Here is a 17,687-nt window from a genome sequence, read left to right on the forward strand (position 1 = left end):
ATTAAGTAATTAATTAATTGTGTATTTCTGTATTACATTAATTTAAATTTTTATTTGAAAAGATATGTAGAAATGTGTTTATTTAAAAAAAACTCGTTATATATATGTGTATATATATATATATATATAGTATATATATTCGATAATGTAATTATAATGGCTTATTACATGTTCTTTACATCAGCAATGTTAATGTACATTTTATATGATAATTATTCGATACAATGACGTATTAAGGATCGCAATTCTAATTGCGTAAAATCGTTGTACAAGTTACAAACAATAATCATTGCAAGGTACTTTTATAATTGACTTTACTGAAGGACATAGAAACGATTTTAAAAGGAAGATGATATACTGCACTAATATTCTTAATACATATCTACAATCATATATAAGTCATAAATGTTAATTATTTAGATGTAAAAAAGATCAAGAAAAATGTATAAAATGTAGATACTACTTCAAAGAAATCTGTATATGTTTGTATATATGTATATAGATATATATATATAAAACTAGAATACCATTTATTATTTTTTAATAAATATAAATGTATCTTTAAAAATAAATTATTTTTGTTGTACATATTTTCAAAGCCAATGAAGTACTTGCATGTCTTACATTAGTTCTCCATTTCAATAATCAAAATGTCAATGTTACAAATATTGGTCATTTTCTTTACAACATAATTTACTATATTTGAAAATAGTATAATATAAAAAAATTGCTAACGTAATTGTCATATTATAACTTGTTGTAAAAGTATAGGAAGATTTTTGAAATATGAATTCTTCAGGATAAATTATAAAGAAATTATTACAGAAATATATGTGTTATATAGTAGATATTTATCACAGACAGAGTTTAACTTTAAAATGAAATCGCAATGAAATCAACTTTATGAATAGAAACTACAAGGACAGATGGATATATATTTATCTTTGTAAAATTGTCATGTAGAAATATTGAGCATTTAAACAATTGTACTTTTATATCTAAAGTTATAATAATACACTAACTACTTTTCTTTTTCTTGCTTCAAATATAAGATTAACAGAAGATTATTTACACAGAAATCTGAATAACTTCTATTGCGATTTCATATTCAATGTTAATAAAGATATACGAGTGTGAAAAACAATTGTAACAATTCATAAATCTTACAACATAGTTATTTCCATGGAAAGCTAATTAAATAATGTGATGTGTCTTGCCGTAGTACTTAAAAAAATCATTACCTAATTATTGCTATGCTATCTCATCATTTGTCGAAATTTATCCAATTCAAATATACTTTCTGATAATCTAAAAAAAAATACAAAAAATATGTATATATACATATAAAATATCCATATATCAATTTTATATGAGATACCACATTATAAATTTTACCTTCCAAATCCATTAATAAGAGCTACGATTTCGCTTCTTTCTAAGAAGAATTGCTTTCTAGTAAAATTATGAAGGGTCGGCTCCCATTTATCAAATTTCCCAGAGAACAGAATTTTTAATGCTGTTCCTAAACCTTGTATTTGCAATTTACCCCACAGTTTACATTTATCACATCCAACACAATCCATTATGCGTGAAATATTTCTAAAATGTTGCCTGAATTCTTCTTTTAATATCTGTGCATGAGTACCTCCAGAAAACATGACTGTTTCATTAAAATGTTCAGGAAACGATCTAAAATGATACGTGTATAATGATTTGTATTTGACTTTATAGATTTCGTGAAAAAACAAATGTTATATTTAGAAAACTAACTGAACAATTTGTAGGACATCGTTTATAGCTAGACGAGTATCTTTGTCGTCCACGTCGTTACCAGTATAATATTCTTCTCTTTTTAAGTAAGGTGCAGCTTTAGCGAGAGCCCTTAATTCAAGTAAATAAATAAAATATAAATTTTTCAACCAATTAGGTCCTTCACCACCAGTTGTTTCAGACGAAAATCGCCTTTGTAATTCTGACAGATTAGGGCCCCATTTTGCACTTGATACAATATTTAAGCAATCTTGTGAAGATAATAGATATTTTGAACATAAATGAATATTAATACTTGCATGCAAGCCTGATATAACACGATAGAAAACTCTCTTTTCTAAACACATTCCTATAATATATAGAACAATTTAAATAGGTGTTTATAAAGAAACATTACATATAAAATTAAATGTAAATACCAAACAAGCAAAAAACATACCATTTATCTTAGAAGATTGTATAAAATTATGAGGAGAATTTTTAGGTCTAAAACAAAGATATGAAAGGAATAGTAAACAGATAAAATTCTATCAAAGAAATAAACTTGTCATGAATGTATACCTAAAACAATTTTCCATATAAATACTTCGCCATATTCTATGCGCACTTGGTCCTTTATATCCTGTGTATCTCTCAGGATTAAGTAAAAGATCTACATATTCACCAGGACTAGATTCTTTCACACAAAAATTATCTTGAGCATCATCATATTGTTGCCAACGTTCAAATTCTTTATAATTTTCTGAACTAAATAAAAATTGGATGTTTGTTTATTTCAAATATTAGTAATTACATATATATAATGATAATTATATATATGTATATTCAAATTAATATAATTTATTTATATTACCTAATAGTGGTATTTAGATAACCCAACTCCATATTATGATCTTTCGCATTTTGATTACAATTTGCTAGTTGTAGAGATAATTTATATTTATCTGCAGGACTTTCGTTAAAATGTAAATTTCTTGGAATTTCTCCTTTTAATCCTTCTGGAATATCATCCTATGACAAATAACAGAATAGAATTTTCTTATTCATGTTACATATGGACTTATTATTTATAATTTATATAAAATAATAAGATGTAATTGGATTAATTAAAATATAAGCTGCTTACATCATGACAAGGTTGTACATGACAATAACGTATAGCACATTTACTGTCATCAGCCCAAAAAGGACATTCTTGCTTTAAATTTACTTTGTAAAATCTAAAATAATCTCTTAGTAAAAGACTTTGCAATCTAGGATATATTTTTACATTGTTAAAATAATCCACTGTATCAACATTACAGCTACAATCATCAATCGATCCCTTTAACTGAAACAAAAATGATAATAATAACATTGAAATTATCTAATATTCAAAATGATTAATTATTGACATTATTGAATAGAATATTTAAAAACAAGTCGTAACAAAACCAATCTTATATACTTTTAATGTATTTATATCAATTTGTGTAAGTAGATTTTTATTGTCCATTGTTTTATATATACATATATATATATATATATATACACACATCGTACATACATATATATATACATACACATATATATATCGCATTATTTTAAAATATTTATCGAAGTAAAATCTACTATCATATATACGAGCGAGATATGGAAAATAAAGCAAATTTTTATCAAATGTCATTTTACAAACAAGTTGGAAATGCCGCTTAGATATAACCACACACGATTGAAATATCTTAAACAATAAACCGCAGACAAGAACTGTGACAGAGAAACATGTTAGGAATAAAAAAAAAAAGAAAGAAAGAAAAGAGAAACTGAAGATATAAAAGAACATATGATATCACGTAAAAATAATCTCTTCTTAGTCATTAACGTATCTAATAGGTTATGAATGTAGTTTCTTTAATCGCACCTTTTAACAATGAATTCGTGATTCGAAGTTCAACGTAATTTTTTACATATACACACATATATATTCTTTTTTGTTTTATATACGATTTACCTTGCAAAAACACTGATCGTCTTTATGTGCATTAGTTCCAAAATAATTGCCATTGACGTTGACGTTAAAGCTTGTTAATATAATTAGAAAAAATAATGTCGAGAATAGCATGGTTTCCGTGGAAAAGTTCAACTTCGTTATTTCCATTATGCGTTCTAACGGTACGGACGAACAGCATTGACGTATACCTCCCTTTCTTTCCTTTTTTTCACATCGGTCGAACGACGACGACGATGACGACGACGACGACGACGACGACTACGGTAGATTATAATCACTTGATCTTTGATATCGGAAAATCATGATTCCTATTCGGACAGAGTCTACGTGACGATTAACAGCTAAGAGATTTAACGGGGCACGAAATTTCGAGCGAACGCGCCGAGAACGTGTCACCGAATCCGATGCTTTTCCACGCTGATTAGTCGCGTGCTGTCAAAAAGAGAGAGACCGATAACCGATAATGAAGATGAGGAGAGAGAGAGAGAGAGAAAGCAGAAGGCAGAACGAGAGAGAGAGAGAGAGAGAGAAGGAGGCAGAGCGAGAGAAAGAGAGAGAGAAGGAGGCAGAGCGAGAGAGAGAGAGAGAGAGGGGGAAGGAGAGAGAGAGAGAGAAAAGAAATGGTGGGAGGTAACGAAGCGAAGTAGTAGATATGACGAAGTGGTACGGGAAGAGGGGGAAAAGCGGGCGGACCTGATTTAGGAAGGTCAACACGATTAAAGCACGGAAACGATCGATACGAATCAATACACTATTCCGTCCAATTTATTTTTCTATTTTTTATATCACTGACAATATTTCTCGTGAAAATGTCGAAAAAAATAATAATAAATATCATCGTATACAGTGGGTAACGACGATGTTAAAGATGTAGAAAAACATATTTGCGTTATTATCCCCACCATTTCTTCGAAAAAGTACATTAGGTTAGCTGTTCGAATACGTGTTCGTATCCTATCCGTCGAATTCTCTCAATATATCTTTTCGTAGCAATTCGTTCGAATCATTTGTGCCACGTTACTCGACGTATATATACGCTTATCTACTTGTCGTATAATTCGAAACTCCTTCCCCAACTAATAATAATTTTTTAACGATCTGCGTGTTTCTTAAGATTTGAATATAGAATGTACAAGAAATGTATATATACATATATGTATTTATATGTATATTCGACGAGGTGTTAAGCCAAGTTAAATATAAAATTGACTTTCAAAGATTATGTTGATTGGCACGATCTTTGCCAATAATCACTTCAATCTGTATATAAAATATTTTATATTATTATTAGATCGTATCAACTGTTTTACATTAATCTTATAGAACTAAGAAGGAGAGAAAGGAGAGAGAGAGAGAGAGAGAGAGAGAGAGAGAGAGAGAGAGAGAGAGAGAGAAAGCATGAGCTTTTCGACAATTAAATATAAATAACAAATGCTAGTATGACCGTACCAATCAGATGAATCGCAATATCATTATTATCAAGGTCATTGTTATTTAATTTATGATATTTTACAATGTGTCATCATTTGAATTGATATCAGATTTTTCTATTTGATTATTATCAGTTGAATAAATGTATCGATTAGTTCAACGTAATCACGATTTTTGAAACGTCGACAGTAACGTCGTGGACAACATGTCGTCTCCATTTTGACGATAATTTCTCTTCGTTGGATTTGTAACTATTTTTTCTCTTTTCTCTCTTTCTTTGTCTCTCTCTCTCTCTTTTTCTCTCTCTCTCTCTCTCTCTCTCTCTCTCTCTCTATGCTTTTATACGACACTTTTTCATTTCTTTCTTTTTTTTTTTTTTAATATTTTATGCATTCAAATATAATCGTATTTTCCTCATCTCGAGATTTCGGCTTTCGATATATCGAACATTGATCATCGTTCAACATTCTCGATTGTAAGCAATATCAGAGCTGTTGTGAACAATGGCGACGTTTCGACTAAAGTGACATCCTGCTGGGCAAATGTGTTTTTACACTTTAACGATAACATTCTTTTCTAGATATTAGTTACGCTCTTTAGGTATTAGCGTTAAAGATACTGCGGTTCACGATGGCATTAAACGCTAATGCACTGTCCAGTGACATCAGTCGTAGAAATCCGCAGGACGAGTATGAGCTCATTCAACGAATAGGCAGTGGAACTTATGGAGATGTTTACAAGGTTTAGTGGCCAAATAATTATTCTGTTAATTGTCATTATTTTTTTTGACGTATTATCATTATTATTTCTATAGGCTAAAAGATTATCGATGAACGATCTTGCCGCCATCAAGGTTATCAAATTAGAGCCAGGTAAGACCAATTATGGTACATTACCCTGAACTTGATACATGATTCAAATATCATTTTAATCAAATTTTTTGTTTGATTCATACATTATATAATTCTCATTTTATAAATTTCCAATTGTATTAATGATAATAAGACAAGATATATTTGTATAAGCGATTGATATTTTTAAAAATATTGTTGACGCTTAATTATCAGTTAATTACTTATAATAGCTAGATTTTTTTTCTTTTTTTTTTTTAGGTGATGATTTTGCTATTATACAGCAAGAAATCTTGATGATGAAAGATTGTAGACATCCAAATATCATAGCATATTATGGCAGCTACTTGAGAAGGGACAAATTATGGATATGTATGGAATATTGTGGGGGTGGATCGTTACAAGATATTTATCACAGTATGTCAATATTTTTTATAGTTTTGTTTTTTCTTTTTTTTTTTTTCTTTTCTAATTTGTAAGCTATGTTTTCGGTTTTGTAGTAACTGGACCATTATCAGAGATACAGATAGCATATATGTGCAGAGAGACTCTTATGGGATTAGCTTATTTACATAGTATGGGAAAAATGCATCGTGATATAAAGGGTGCCAATATATTGTTAACTGAGGCAGGGGATGTAAAATTAGCTGATTTTGGAGTGTCTGCTCAAATTACTGCAACAATAAATAAAAGGAAAAGTTTTATTGGCACTCCTTATTGGATGGCACCTGAGGTATGTACAATCATAAGTGATTGTAATAAAATATTGCTTTCTGTAATTTTTTTTTTTTTTTTTTCTTTTTATTTTAAATTTTTATTAGGTTGCAGCAGTAGAAAGAAAGGGTGGGTACAATCAATTATGCGATATTTGGGCTTGTGGTATAACGGCGATAGAATTAGCAGAATTGCAACCTCCCATGTTTGATTTACATCCAATGAGAGCTTTATTCTTGATGTCAAAATCTGGTTTTAAACCTCCAACATTAAAAGACCGTGACAAATGGAGTCCTACATTTCATAATTTTGTCAAAGTTGCTTTAACTAAAAATCCTAAGAAGAGGCCAACAGCAGAAAAATTACTGCAGGTTAATTTTGCATCTTCAAGTATAATAAATACACGTGTTTTCTTGAAAAAATAATTCGCAATACTTTTACTTTTTTTTTTTTTTTACAGCATGCATTTTTTCAAGGAGAAATGAATAAACGATTGGCTTTGGAATTACTGCAGAAGGTGTCAAATCCTAGTCATATGTTTACTGATTTAGAAGCTGATGAAGATGGAGCAGTACCTAATGTACCACAAAGAATTGCTTCAAGGCATACAGCAAGACCTAGGCCAAAAAGCCCCATATCACAATTAGATAGTGATGGTAAATATTTATCAGGAATATATTAATTGAATTACATCAATTGATATAAATTACGATATCGTTTATTATAAATGTAAATTATAGATTTAATCAACCTTGATGGCAGTACATTACAAAGAGATTCTATAACTCCTTCAGTAGATACTAATCCAGCATGGGATATTATGGATATTATGAATAATGTGAAGGTAAATTATTGGCTGTAATTAACAAAAAAAAAAAAAAAAAAAAAAAAAATGATGTATTTAGAGCATAAATAATGATTGCAAATTGTTGTTGAATTTAATTTTTATATTTAGGCTGTACACAATTGTGATGTTCATCCTGATTGTGGAATTGGCACTGCATTTGAAGATGTACAAGAAAAGTAAGTTACTTGAAATATTTCTCTCTTCTTATGTTATATATTTTAATTTCTCTTTTTATATATATATATAAGATTATTTCTGTATATATATATATATACATATATATATTTACCGTCACAAGATGTGGAAAGGGTTACAGCTTATCAATCACTTCCACTAATATGGTAAATGCTGTTTTGTTTGAGTTTTTGATATAGTTATTCTTATGTTGTATGCCAAATCTTTTATTAAAATTTGATAGTTTAATGTTTTCTTGTTATTATCAAATACAGTTTTTCACATACACCCACTAATCTTCATGAGTAAGTACATTGATTAGTAGAAAATATATTTAGGCATGCATTCCCAGTTTTGTTAATATCCATGTTACATGTTGAAATTTATTAAACAAAACAGCAATTTTATATAATATAACAGAAATTTTAGCTACTCTGTGGCTGATGCTAATATTCGTTTATAGTTGCACATAGCACGTTTGCTTATGCTTTGCATTGTGTAAGAGCAACAATGAATATTGTTAATTTCTCAAATTCCATAATTTATTTTATAAAAAAAGAAAACAAAGAGAATAACGGGATCAATTATATATGCTTATTTTTATTATTTAAAAAGTGATATAATTTATCTCTGTATTCTGTATTAGTACACTTGGCGCAAATGTTACTGATGGTAACAGACGATCACGCCGAAGCAAAACTGGCACAGAGATATTTCATATGAGTTTAAGGTAAAATACAAAATAAAAAATTGGCTTGGTGTGAGACAGTGTCATAATTTGACATTATTCAAAATTTATTTGGTCAGAATATGTAATTAACAAATATTATCATATGTATAAAATTTTTATATAAAAATATAAGCTTTTAAATATTAATTATTTATGAAGTAATATTTAAAGCTTTTCATTCTTTGAAAATTTTGATCTCATATGTATGGAACGCATGTTAAATTAACTACTAAATATGGAACACTTATAATATGTACAAATAATGATCTTACACATATATAAGCAAAGTTTTTACTTGTATATAAAAGATGTATTTTTTGCATCATTTATATAGATGAAATATGTTTAACTTTTTGATAACATTACTCTGATTAGAGAGAGAGTACAAGTTTTAATATTAGTGGATAACTAATGCATGGTGTATGATAATAGTTTATGCTGTATCATATTGCATTTATATTGCATGTTAATGATTGTCAATTTAAAAAATGATTTCTGTTATAAATTTTGTTTCAGTAAGTATAATCACCTTGTTTCATTAATGTATATATTTTAATTACAACTTATATCAATCATCAAGAATTTATTTTTTCTCTTATTCATTTATGAACACTTCTTCGAAACAAAAAAAGTTAAATTATTTTATGAAGAATGTAAACAATTAGAACAATACAATTTTATAGTTTAGAAAATCTTTTCGATCAATGAAATTTGATTACATAATTGTAATATTGTTATATTTATCATGTGACAATCATTATCTCTTCTTTCTGATATATGTAACAATGTATTTAGTTTTGTCATTTAGTCGAATTATATATTCTTTGTAGTATTAATTTTTCTGATCAGTTTGTAATTTTAATAATTTCTCCCTACAGGAGTCTATTGCAGTACATTGATGAGGAGTTGTTGCTAAGGTATTGGCAGGTAACCCTTTTCCCTTGCACCTTGCACCTTGCACTTATTCTCTTTCCTGATACATATGTTAAATTAATTGTGCATCAGATATTTAATGATAGATTATAATAGATTATAACACCATATACTTGTCCTCTCTGTAGATCATGTATACATTTATACAGATATGTTCACATACATTTTACTTTTTTTGGTGATGGTTTAATACAAGAGAATATTTGAGAAATGAATAAGATTTTCAAGAATATTTTAATGGAATGGAAGAAATGATGAAAGATCTTGTACATATATAATATGATTTATATATTACTTAAATTTATTCAATAATATTTTCATATCTATCATATCTATATATATAAATCTGATAGATATCTGTCACATTGATAGTTGCATGATAATTTTCGTCATTTATGCTTTTGCTTTGAACCTTGGCATTAACCATATTGGTGGTGGAAGTTTGTATATTTATTGCAAAAATGTTATGTGCTTATCAAATGATATACACACGATGTAAAAATATTATTTCGATTTGATATATAATCTAACAGTAACTAATAATTGGATCGTATTTATAAAATCAGAATATGAAGCTAACAAGCAGTATTGAGATCTATATTTGGTTTTACTTTTACAAAATAAAATCTCAAATCATTTAAATTAAAACAGAATGATAACAGAAAAGTTTACAGAAATACAAAATGTGTTTATTCTATTTGCAATTATTTTGTAGTATATGACCATAGTTTCATGTGTGCAGGGGAAATGCAATGTCGATGGTTGGTGGGCATTGCGATCAGCTATACTCCCTGCAGTAAGTAAATGATAATGATAAATTATTGTAAAATGTTTTATTTTCTAGTTTCTTACATTTTCATTTATATAGATATAAATATGAATGTAGAGATATTTCTATGATAATTGGTCAAAAAAATAAATAGAAACATTTTAAAATCATGCCTGAAAAATATATCACATACACATATCATATTAAAATATTTCATATTACTAACATAGCTGGTATTAAGTAGGTAAAATCAATGATTGGGTAAGAATGTTAAGCAAAATATTATTTATAGTAATTCATATAACCACAAGAAAATATTGATATTAATATCATTGTTTCAATATAAATTCACGTCTATAATGTGTCATAGAATTTTTTAATATATTTTATATCATTAAATTTACATTTGCTTGCAATTGTTTTTTTTTGATTATATTAAAATTTTTTTTTCTTTATGAGGCATTGCTAAAATATGTTCAAAATACACACTGCTTTTTTTGGCTCTTAACACATTGCTGCATTTTTTCTTTTTTAAATTTTTTTATGCAAATGATACATCATTTTTATGCAAAATTTGTTGAAAATGTTAAATTGCTTGTTTAATAATTTGAAGTGTCAGGTACTAATACATATTTTCATTGAATGTATATCATATGCAACCTATTAACAGAAAAAAATATTCTTTGCACTAGTTTGTCTTAAAGAATTTTTTATTGTTACATAAGATATAATAGTAACAATGTTAATTAACAATTATATATTTTTAGAGCGACACTTCCACTTGGAGAATCTTCAAATGAATGCGAGGTGCATTGTGGATATTACAATAATGTATCTGGTAAGTGAATGAAATAAGTTTTTAAAGTTTAGAATTTATCAATTAGTTTAAAAATAAAAATGTGATTTGATGTGATGTGATGTGATGTGATGTGATGTATGTGTGTATTCTTATAATAATGTATATCATCAAAAAAAATATAGAGGTAAAAAATTGTTTGCATAGGGTCTCAAGCAAGTCCTAGACGTCACAGTTCTGTAGATGAGTTATATGGCCTGGTAAACAGTTCCCACTCCTTAACAGCTGTGAATGGACAACGTCAAAGGTCTCTTTCAGATAGTGGTCCTAGAGATGAATCTCTACAATCTAATGGTAGTAGCATGTTTTTTTATTCAAAATATGCTTGTAAAATATTTACATAAAAGTTGGCTATATTGGTAAAAATTAATTTTCAGGAGATAACGAAATATCAGGAGATGGGGAAAGAGAAAGTATTAGTCCGGATCTCCTATCAGATACACCACCTGTACCACCAAGAAGAAGGGACAGAAAAAGGCATACACCTCCAAGACCTATAAGTAATGGATTGCCACCAACTCCAAAAGTTCATATGGGAGCATGTTTTTCAAAGGTAGAAATGAATTTTTTTTCTAATATAAAAATATATTCTGTTACACATGCGTTATTTATAAACTTTCTTTATTAAAGGTATTTAATGGTTGCCCTTTGAGAATACATTGTACAGCTAGTTGGATACATCCTGATACAAGAGATCAACACTTGCTTATTGCTGCAGAGGAAGGAATTTACAATTTAAACTTAAATGAACTTCATGAAACTGCAATAGATCAACTATATCCTAGACGTACAATTTGGATGTATGTTATCAAGGATGTTCTTATGTCCTTGTCTGGTAAAATTTTTATTTGGCTTTTTAATAGATATTTAATTTACTTTGATTATATCTTCCAAGTATTATGTAAAGGATTAATCATTTTTATATCTCATAGGAAAAACGCCTCAATTATATAGACATGATTTATTAGCAATGCAGAGCAAACAGACTCATAGGTTCTCATTGCATATGAACAAAATACCCGAGAGATTAGTACCTAGAAAATTTGCACTTACTACAAAAGTACCAGATACTAAAGGTTGCACTAAGTGTTGCGTCGGAAGGAATCCGTATAATGGGTGAGTTATAAATTTAATTTTCCATCATTTATAATATAATATAATGTTTGATTATAATTAATTGTATATAACTAATTGTATGTTTTATAAAATTATTAATACAGATATAAGTACCTTTGTGGGGCAATGCCAGCAGGAATATTTTTAATGCAGTGGTATGATCCTCTAAACAAATTTATGCTTTTAAAGCATTTTGATTGTGCTCTCCCATCACCTTTAAATGTATTTGAAATGATTATTACACCCGAAATGGAATATCCGATGGTGTGTGTATCAGTCAAGCAACCATATCAACAAAATAAATTAAAATTGGATTTAATTAATATGAATTCTGGAGCAAGTTGGTTCCATAGTGACGAGTTAGAGGATATGGATGGTTCAGGTAATGCTTTACTTCAAATCTTTCAAGATAATTATGTTATATTCGAATAAAAATAAACAATTGATATTGCATTATTTTTAGCAACTGTGATACCAAGAAGAGAAAATCTTCATGTCATTAATGTGACACAACTTGAAAAGGATGCAATACTTGTGTGTTATGAAAGTAAGTAACTAATATAACGAGTAATTTATCAACAATTTATCTACGATATAACATTCTTACATGATATTTTTCATCTAGATGTAGTTAAGGTGGTTACATTACAAGGAAAACTCAGGGTAAGCAAGAAGCAGATGTCGGAACTGCATTTCAATTTTCAGATAGAATCAATTAGTAAGTATGATGATTAATTATTGTTTATAAGCTAATATCAGTTATTAATTATTATTCTCTATTTGTTATTAGTTTGTCTACCGGATAGTGTATTGGCATTCCATAAACATGGTATGCAAGGTAGAAGTTTTAAGAATGGTGAAGTTACACAGGAAATCAGTGATCCAAGTAGAACATATAGGTTACTTGGTTCGGATAAGTACGTACATAGTGATAAAAACATAGATAATTTTAAAAATAGAAAATATATTGAATATAAATCAATGGTTTTATGTGACAGGGTTGTAATGTTGGAAAGTCATTTGGTACACTCAGGCACATTGACAGAGACTGAAGGAGCAGATTTATATATACTTGCTGGGCATGAAGCCAGTTATTGAGCATCCTCTCTTTCATCTTATTATGTAAATAAACAAGCCTCTCATGCCGCAAGTGAATTGTGATTCACTGTTGATTACATACGAATGCAATGATTTTACTGAAAAGAATGTTGGAAATTGGTAAGAGAAAAAAAATTACTATTAGTTTTCCTGATTACGAGTCACAAAAAACGTGACGGATATATTAAGGAAATGTGTACACCAATGTACATAATTTACTCAATAATATCTTGAATATAGTTGATGTTATGTAGACTAGTACACTGGCCAAAACAGTTTCTAAAATTAGGTATTTCTTTCAATAAACGTGGACGATGTCGTCGTAGTTGAACGAAATACCAAATTAGTTCAAAGCATGTCGTAATTAAAAAAAAAAAAAAAAGTATATCCATATGTGCCCTTTTGCCTGACAAAACAAAGCTTATATTATTTAAATGTTTTATTTTCTTTTTTTTTTTTCTTTTTTTAAGAAATTGCGTATTTTTTCACGATATAGAACGCAATTAACTTATATATATATATATATATATATATATATATATATATATATTTTAATTTTGTGTATATTTTTTTTTCTTTTAGCATGTAACTTAACAGAATTTGTATTTATTTATTTAGAGTAAGTATAAATATAGCGATGAAAAACAAGTGTTAGCTTATATTTTTCAAAAGAGAATGATACTTTTCTTCTAAGATTATGAGAATTATATGCAATGTCTACTTACAAGCAAGCTTGCCATATTATACATAATATTCTTTAACGTCTGTAAATTTCGTCTACTACTTATTCGATGTAGTTACAATAGCACGTATATATATTACATAATTTAACTAATTATAGAGAAAAGAAAATACAACGATTTAGATACGAAATATTAAGCGAATAAATGGTATAGTTCATCAATTCTAAAAAAAGTAACACAGCATATATATGTATATTTTTCTGGCAGGAACTATATAATGTTATTTTCAATAACACAATAATTATATAACGTTAAAGTAACATTGAAATAACCATTAGTACAAACCTCTTTTATTAAAGTTTTATTATTATAAATCAAATAATATAGAATGTATACTCCCCAGTATAAGTTTTGGCTTGATAGGCATAGGGCTATTTTGAAAATGTCAAATTTTATTAAGACATTGGCAAAGATCAATGTCTCTAATTTTTAATAATGAAATAATAATGATGCACAGTTCGTATAAAAATTGCTGTTGATGAAAGTAATCTGGAATTATTTTATCTTCAAAGAATATATGTTCAGATTAATCCAGTTTATATATTTAAGTTTAAGAGAAATATTCTGTTGATAATTATGCAGGATATATTATCAACGGTTATAATTAATATTTGCGAATAGCCTTAAACGCAATCTGGTTTCAAAAAAATGGAAATGAAATCAGTATTGTTTAATATTATTTAATGATGAATAAATGTTAGCCCAAAATTACATTATAATCAAGAATTTATGAACATGATGTATCTGTTTGATCATGGATATAATTTTATGTTCATAATTATTATAATGTGATACAAAGTATCATGCTTGAAAATATTTAGGAAAAAAAAAAAAAATGAAATTTCTTGTGATTGGCTTAAAGACTGGGAGAAATGAAGTTTTTCGTTTGTGGTATATTGTATAGAGAGGAGAGACTGTGTCTCATAAGGAGGAAGAGTGCTGGATTGAGTAGATCATAAAAAGTAAAACAACTTACTTATCATTAAGCTGTCGCACGAGTCAAGATTTTTTTTTCTAATCGATTCAAGTTGATTTCTTTTTACCAACCGCGAATTTATATTTAGTCAACACATAATACACATTTTTAGAATTTTTAGAGCCTGAGTCTAGTCTATTATCGATTTAATCTAACTAATATACATAAAACATGATATTACATTATAGATTGTAGTTTAGAAATTGTCTTATCCTTTTTTGCTTACTAAACTACACTTGTGTCCTCATAAAAAAAAGACAAAAAAGATATATAAGTATAGGAAGCCGTGTGAAAAAAAAAGCATGCATCAACGAAACTTAATTTTTAGACTAATGAATCTAGATCACAGTTTAGAGACAGCTGAATTGACTAGACTATGGTTTCCACAAAACGAATAAGAGTGATCAGCATTTTTAAGGCAACTAGCACAAAGTGAATATAAAAACTTAACGTATATAATTATTACAATTAAGCTAATTATGTCATCAATTTTTTAATTATCACGAGTCATTGATCTTTTTTTTTTTTTTTTTTTTTACACACATTAACTCTCTATAATGCTATGTAATTTTGAAGCTACGTATACATATCTCTTTTGTTTTGAACAAAATATTTACTAAGTGTAGGTTATACTTAGTATATGTAATATAGTTATACCATAAGTTTCACATTATATAAACATTTTCTATGGACACAAAGCAAAGAAGAAAGAAAGAAAGAAAGAAAATTAGGTTATAGAGGGTTAACTGTATCAGGTAGCTGCAATTAGTAAATTTGTTCCAATCATTATTTTGCTTGAGCATGATATTGTTAATTCATTAACTGGCATAATTCCAAGTCGATATAATATTGCGTCTTATTTACGTAACCATCTCTTGTTTTTTTTTTTTTTTTTTTTTTTACCGTACATTGCTGGCAAGTAAGAGATTAGTAGAAGATAACGCACGTTCGTAAATACATTTATACACGTATTATTATCGTACTAACGTCGATTTGTCGCGTATTATTTATTTGTACACGTTATAAAAAATCGAAGATAAGATAGAACAAACGTGGAGAATTTTTTAAGATCGGATATAATCGATCTTTCGTCATGAAGTCTAGCACTTTTCCACCTCTCCTTTTTCTCTATTTTCCAATTTATATATGGTGTATGCATTAATATTTACTAGCTATAATAGAATCAGGCATACGCAATAATGAATTAAAAATAAAGGAAGAAAAAAAAAAGAAAAAAAAAACAGATAACAGAAGGAGAAATGTGTAAAAAAATATCGTCGAACGAAAGGAAGAAGAAAAATTATCTCGGAGATGTTGAAATATTTCGGTATTTTATATGAAATTTTGCTCTGTACATAGGATATAGACGACTGAAGAAAGTATTATATATTATCAACAAAATTTATTATTATTATTATTAATTATATTATATCGTCATTATTATTACTTATTATTATTATTATTATTATTATTATTATTATTATTATTATTATTATTATTATTGTAATAATATTAGTGAGACAAGATACAAGATTTAAAGCTTCCTATACTCGCGCTCATTTATCATGGCGGAGCATGGGTGGTATTATTATCGTTAATTCATTGAAATTAAATATAATTCATTCATTACTTTTTCCCTCCTATATTTCATTGTTAAATATCATTGTTTCGACTTGATTCATTCGTTGTATTATCATTATCATAATAATAATAATAATTATTATTATTCTATAACGTATTGTATAGAGATTTATCGCGACGCTTTTGTTAGGTTATATTTCGTATATCCTATCGACTATGTTTTCTTCTTGTTCGATTTTTTTTTAATTTACATTGTTAAATAATACGATTATTTCTTTTACACCACCTGTGCTGTGACCTGAAATAATATATACATACATACATGTTATATATAAATACATATATAAATATATATGTATATATTAATTCACGAAGTTGGATTCATTTGTCGAAGAAGAAAGAGAAAGAATAGAAATATAATGCGTGCACGTAATAATTGCATTTAAGTGACGAAAAGACAGAATTTAAATCGATAATTTGCTGTATTATTTCCCATGCGTTGCCTTAGCAAAAAGCCGAATGCCGAATTTATGCGAGATGTAAATAATATATACGAAAAGAAACGGTCTTACCCAATTGGGAGGATAATGTTTGATAATTAAGCTGTAATTATAATCGTTGCTGTGTTGCAATCAAACACCAAATCGAATTAATTCAATCAAATTTTTTTGTAATTAATTTTTGGAGAAGATAGGGGAAAAAGAAAAATATGCACTTAACGATATAAATTAGACGATGACGATGACGATAATGACGATGATAATGGAGGATAATACGAGTTGAAAAGGAAAATAGATACAACAATGTCTTCCCTATTAATCGTATTAAAAAAAAAAAAAAAAAAAAAAAAAGAAAGAAAGAAAGAAAAAGAAAATAGTGTAGTAATATATTAGGTACGTTTTATGGTCGCAATGCTCCGCATTTTAATATACACTCTACATACACATACACACATATACATACATAATTACATATATACGTAGATATACATATACGCACAGACGTGTGTGTATATATATATGTACATATATATATATATATGCGAGATATTTTACGATGCATCTTCTTTTGAACCTTAACGAAGAGTACAAGCGTCAGAGATCCGTAA

The 17,687-nt window shown here is 27.8% G+C and overlaps 2 protein-coding genes across 9 annotated transcripts; one reads left to right on the forward strand and one right to left on the reverse strand.

Moving 5' to 3' along the window:
• Positions 1 to 138: 138 nt before the first annotated feature.
• On the reverse strand, positions 139 to 4,268 carry LOC122635096 (ero1-like protein). The gene is made up of 8 exons (XM_043824903.1): positions 3,761 to 4,268; positions 2,897 to 3,100; positions 2,624 to 2,781; positions 2,332 to 2,517; positions 2,210 to 2,256; positions 1,771 to 2,119; positions 1,396 to 1,689; positions 139 to 1,308 (listed from the first exon to the last, which is right to left on the reverse strand). Exons 1-8 carry the CDS (start codon positions 3,905 to 3,907, stop codon positions 1,257 to 1,259), a joined length of 1,437 nt encoding a protein of 478 aa, XP_043680838.1. The 5' UTR covers positions 3,908 to 4,268; the 3' UTR covers positions 139 to 1,256.
• Positions 4,269 to 5,610: 1,342 nt separating this feature from the next.
• On the forward strand, positions 5,611 to 16,228 carry LOC122635182 (mitogen-activated protein kinase kinase kinase kinase 5). Of its 8 annotated transcripts, XM_043825095.1 has the most exons (22): positions 5,611 to 5,932; positions 6,006 to 6,063; positions 6,304 to 6,459; positions 6,543 to 6,775; positions 6,864 to 7,127; positions 7,217 to 7,412; positions 7,497 to 7,600; positions 7,712 to 7,779; positions 8,424 to 8,507; positions 9,386 to 9,424; positions 10,183 to 10,236; positions 10,977 to 11,047; positions 11,213 to 11,359; positions 11,443 to 11,618; positions 11,696 to 11,900; positions 11,998 to 12,181; positions 12,286 to 12,563; positions 12,645 to 12,728; positions 12,807 to 12,899; positions 12,972 to 13,098; positions 13,180 to 13,399; positions 13,862 to 16,228. In XM_043825095.1, exons 1-21 carry the CDS (start codon positions 5,822 to 5,824, stop codon positions 13,277 to 13,279), a joined length of 2,832 nt encoding a protein of 943 aa, XP_043681030.1. In that variant the 5' UTR covers positions 5,611 to 5,821; the 3' UTR covers positions 13,280 to 13,399; positions 13,862 to 16,228. The 8 variants fall into 8 exon arrangements, with proteins under 8 accessions (XP_043681030.1, XP_043681032.1, XP_043681031.1 ...); XM_043825096.1 differs by lacking the exons at positions 8,424 to 8,507; positions 13,862 to 16,228 and adding an exon at positions 8,053 to 8,082 and having other exon boundaries at positions 5,612 to 5,932; positions 13,180 to 13,336; XM_043825097.1 differs by lacking the exons at positions 10,183 to 10,236; positions 13,862 to 16,228 and having other exon boundaries at positions 13,180 to 13,336.
• Positions 16,229 to 17,687: the final 1,459 nt, after the last annotated feature.

The sequence above is a fragment of the Vespula pensylvanica genome, chromosome 17 (genome assembly GCF_014466175.1).
Source record: "Vespula pensylvanica isolate Volc-1 chromosome 17, ASM1446617v1, whole genome shotgun sequence".
NCBI classification, from domain to species: domain Eukaryota; kingdom Metazoa; phylum Arthropoda; class Insecta; order Hymenoptera; family Vespidae; genus Vespula; species Vespula pensylvanica.